At 47.6% G+C, this 4,173-nt stretch overlaps 1 protein-coding gene across 1 annotated transcript in view; it reads right to left on the bottom strand.

Moving 5' to 3' along the window:
* The window catches only part of LOC102432805 (arachidonate 12-lipoxygenase, 12S-type-like), a 15,890-nt gene extending 11,994 nt beyond the window's left edge, over positions 1–3,896 (bottom strand). The window contains exons 1-6 of the mRNA XM_006105093.1: positions 3,482–3,896; positions 2,195–2,276; positions 1,969–2,091; positions 1,772–1,875; positions 1,361–1,521; positions 435–578 (exon numbers count right to left, since the gene is read on the bottom strand). Of these exons, the coding sequence (XP_006105155.1) occupies positions 435–578; positions 1,361–1,521; positions 1,772–1,875; positions 1,969–2,091; positions 2,195–2,276; positions 3,482–3,896 (1,029 nt within the window). The remainder of the gene's footprint in view (positions 1–434; positions 579–1,360; positions 1,522–1,771; positions 1,876–1,968; positions 2,092–2,194; positions 2,277–3,481) is intronic.
* Positions 3,897–4,173: the final 277 nt, after the last annotated feature.

Genomic DNA, 4,173 nt, shown 5'->3' with positions numbered 1-4,173 from the left:
GAAAGAGGTGTCCAGTATGACTGAGAGAAACCTGATGAGGGTGTAAGTTAGGATGGTAGAATAGGAAGGAGAAACTGGACATGTGAGATACCTGACAGTTCTCATCAATTGATTGAGAAGAATAATAAAAATGAAAACATAATAAAAACAAGGGATAAAAGACATCTAAGAAAGAAGGAATATTTCACAGATGCAAAGGTCAGAAAGAGATTGAGTAGCCTTAGGGTGAGTACCAACAAAGACCATTATGAGTCTTAGAAAGGCAATTTTGGGTATTGAGCAGGTTGCAAGGTTGAAATGAGAGACGGGAGATGAGGACAGGTCTCACTGACTGAGGCAGGGGTAGGCAACAAGAACCAGATGTCTTTGTCCCTTGGCAGAAGTTGGGGATGAAGACAGAGTAGTGTTAGGAGGAGGAAACCCATATCACCTACCTGGATGACCATGGGTAGCAGCTTCCCACTGGGTTCCATCTTCAGCATGACAAGGGGGGCAGCCAGGTACTGCTTCTCTCCTTGGACCACATTGGCTGGAATTCCATCCAGTAGGATGAAGTCAGCCTCAAACAGGGAACCGTTCTGAGGAACAGAGGACCATACCCATGGTTAGTTGAAAGCATTGCTCCACAGGGTCAAGGCAAATGAGAAGAAACATAAAGACTTTCACTCTCTTTTCTTGCCATTATCTTACATCACTACCAGAGTCCCAGTGGAGAAGTGAAGGAAGCACTAGAGCATCAAGTTCAAGTTCTCTCATTTTACAGGGAGGGCTAAGACCCCATGAAAGGAATCTTCCCTAGAGACACGTGGCTTGTCTATGTCAGAGGTAGTTTCAGAACTAGGTACTGTATGCCTGTTGATTCTGTACCACAGGTATGCCAAACTCTTCCCTTGTTAAGTTGCCCAAGTTCCTTTCCCTAATATCTCCTAATGGTCTACTTTATTGGCTGTATCAAGCCTGATGCTTTCCCCTACATACTAGTACTTTATCTCCTATAGGATTTCTAGCAGAGGACTCTGTATCCAAAGACAGTGGCTCATCACAGCCTCCCTTCCCTGACTCACCTTTGGTCCCTCCCCTTCACCACTTGAATTCCCCACACAGACAAGAAGAAGACAATAAAGTGGTTCTCAACCTTCCTAATGCCATGACCCTTTAATATAGTTCCTCATGTTGTGGTGACCCCAACCATAAAATTATTTTCGTTGCTACTTCATAACTGTAATTTTGCTACTGTTATGAATCATAATGTAAATATCTGATATGCAGGATGTATTGAGGCGACCCTTGTTAAAGGGTTGTCTGACCCCCAAAGGGGTCGCGACCCACAGGTTGAGAACCACTGGGCTAGAGGCTGTACCTGGAGTTCTTTCTCCAACTGGGCCTGAAGGTCCTCCATCCCTGAGGGCATTACCAGTCGGGAGGGCAGAGAGGTGGAGCGTCTCAATAGCATGGGGTTGGCCCCATTGAGGAACTGGTAGCCAAAAAGCTCATCATCCTGCCAGCACTTTTGAACCTTCTCTGTGGGGTTGGTATAGAGGTTAGGAGGAGGATATTCACCACAACCCAATTTCCCTCTTCCCCAGACTCTAACTCAGGGATTTAGTAACATGGCTCCTCCATACCCAGTCCACATATTTTCATACCTGAGACATCTGTCAGATCCCCATGTATAAGTTCTTTTTTGGCAAGCAATTTTGGGGACTATGGAGTGTGACAGCTCAGTATAAGGGCCATCAAGGTGTTATGGAGACCTGGGGAAACCACTGACCAGCCAGGGCAGTCTTTTGTCCCCAGAATAATTCATCAAAATCTTCTAGGCTGTTCCAGGATCTCGGGAGGGCATAAACGTATTTGAGGGCAATCTCCATAATCCTAGAACAGACATTAAGAACGAAACCATCAATTTACCAAATCTTTCCTGTTTCTGGATCCACCAGCCCCACTTTACTCTGACTATTTCCTCACCCTGCAATCACTGTCCATTCATAGTCCAGCTTCTTCTTCTCGTGGAATCTCATATTTACAGGTAGATCATCCTTACTGCCTGCAGCTATTGTCAGGGGTAACCCTTCTTTCCAGGTGGCCCAGCTAGCAGATGGGGACAAAGGTAGATGGAGGGGATAGAAATCAGTGATGGAGGAAGTTGTCAGGGGAGGGGTTACAATTGGGAGGCTTCTAGTAGGGCAGTCACCAGTAGATTTGCTGTCTTTCCTCCAGTTCCTGTTCTCGATGCTTCTGGAACACATCCCAGGTATTGTTTCCTGCCAGACGGGCTGGGGAGACATTAAGGCAAATGTGTTCTCCAATTTCATGCTATGCCCTGGCTTCTTCCAATCTCCTATTTATTAGTTGCATGGCATCATACTATTTTGCCGTTTTTTTCTGGCTCTGTCTCCCTACTTAATTTACTAAACATTCATCTTCACCCACTCCCCTTTCTTCATTTCACCAATCTCCAATCTCATATTTGTCCTGAGAGGAAAATCATTTTTGACACCCTAACATAACACCTCACTCTAATCTATTATCTATCTATCTATCTATCTATCTATCTTCTTCATTATCTATGAATTTCATTCTTAATCAGCTGAAATGTCAACATCTATCCTATATTATCCAAAATTCCTTTGTTAATTTCCCCTGTTCTGGTCCTTCCCTGTCCACACCTTAAGCTGTTCTTCAAAAATGACATATTTAAGTGAAGAACACTTACATCCTCTGACCTCAGGCTACTTCCACTGTCACCTGTTCCCTGGCATAAGGTATTCTATGTGCGCCAAACCAAGTAATGGATCCATGTTGCTACATTTACCTGGCTTCATCTCACCTGTCCTCAACTCCACATAGTTTATAGTTGGTAACCTGGCTTAACCCTGCCCTCATCGGTACTTACACTTACTTGTGCCTCAAAGACATTTAGTTCAGGCTTCCAGTCTTACCTGTCATGTCCCTCAATTGTCTCTTGTACTTATTTCCTAAGGTAACAGATTCTGTTTGCTGTCCTGATTCACCCTCACCTGGTCAGTGTGCTCCCTGCCCTCACAGTTGTCTTCCATGTTTTCACAGCCAAACCAGCTCTTCATGTCATATTGCTTGTTGCTCCCCTTCCCTGTCTCCTCTTGGGAATCACATGTGCTAGCCTCACCTGTCCCTGCCCTACCATGTTCACAGTCAGGGAGAGGTCTCCTTGCCCCTTTACTTTGGCTCTTCTGTTTCCCAGCATGGCTGCACCTCCCATTCTCTGTGCTCGCCTTTTTGAGAGGTGGGATCTACACATCACTCATTTCCTTGTCCAGTCCCATTTCCATCCTTTTCATTCTATGTATACCGTCCCCCTCCATTCCTGTCTTGTCCATCTTTAACCTGCTGAGCATGTAACTTTTCAACCCCTCTAGGAACTTCCTCAGTGCTATCCCCTGCTTCCCCACCTCCAGTACTCCTTACTTCCTGCACCCACTTCCCTGAGGCGGCCCCTCACCGGTGCCCTCAGGCAGGGTCAGCACGCCCTCGCCCTGCACCCAGCGGTAGCAGGGGAAGGCGGCCTCCTGGCAGGGTTCAGGGCCCCGGACTGTGATGAGGTCGCAGAACCAGGCATCGTCCACCAGGGAGTGGTGTTTGTGCAACTTCACAAACTGCAGTGGCCCCAAGTCCTGGGGAATGTCCTGTTCGAACTCCTCCACCTGTGGGGACAGAACCCTGGTGAGACTTAGTAGCGGGGACCCGGGAGAGGACGTTTCACTGAGGGTTCGAGGTCCTCTGTGGAGTTTGGTAACAAGGCCTCCAGGGACAGCATTGTCTCCTCCCAACACCTGCGCGGTGGGTCTCAGGCGCCCCATTGCACCAGGAGGATGAAGGACGCGGGCACGGGCTGTGGTGTCTTGAACACTGAGCATCGTCACCTACACCCATGCACTAAATGAGCTCGAACTGCGCCCATGCCTGCGCTCTCAAAGGACCCTCCCCCTTTGAACACAGATCCCCTATTGACACTGGGCTGGGGTCACTTGAGAAAGGAGTTGAGAGCAGATTGACTTGGGTTCATGGGATAAAGTGAATCAGACTCTCGTGTGCCATGGCTACCATCCTCTCATCCATCCCATCTAAGGTTTCCCTTTTCCACGAAACTCCCACCCTCTTGGGATGCCCCTCACTGGCTATTAGCCTTCCTGG

Source organism: Myotis lucifugus, unplaced genomic scaffold (genome assembly GCF_000147115.1).
Source record: "Myotis lucifugus unplaced genomic scaffold, Myoluc2.0 scaffold_634, whole genome shotgun sequence".
NCBI classification, from domain to species: domain Eukaryota; kingdom Metazoa; phylum Chordata; class Mammalia; order Chiroptera; family Vespertilionidae; genus Myotis; species Myotis lucifugus.
The sequence above is the reverse complement of the archived record's forward strand: the minus strand, read 5'-3'. Positions and strand labels throughout refer to the sequence as shown.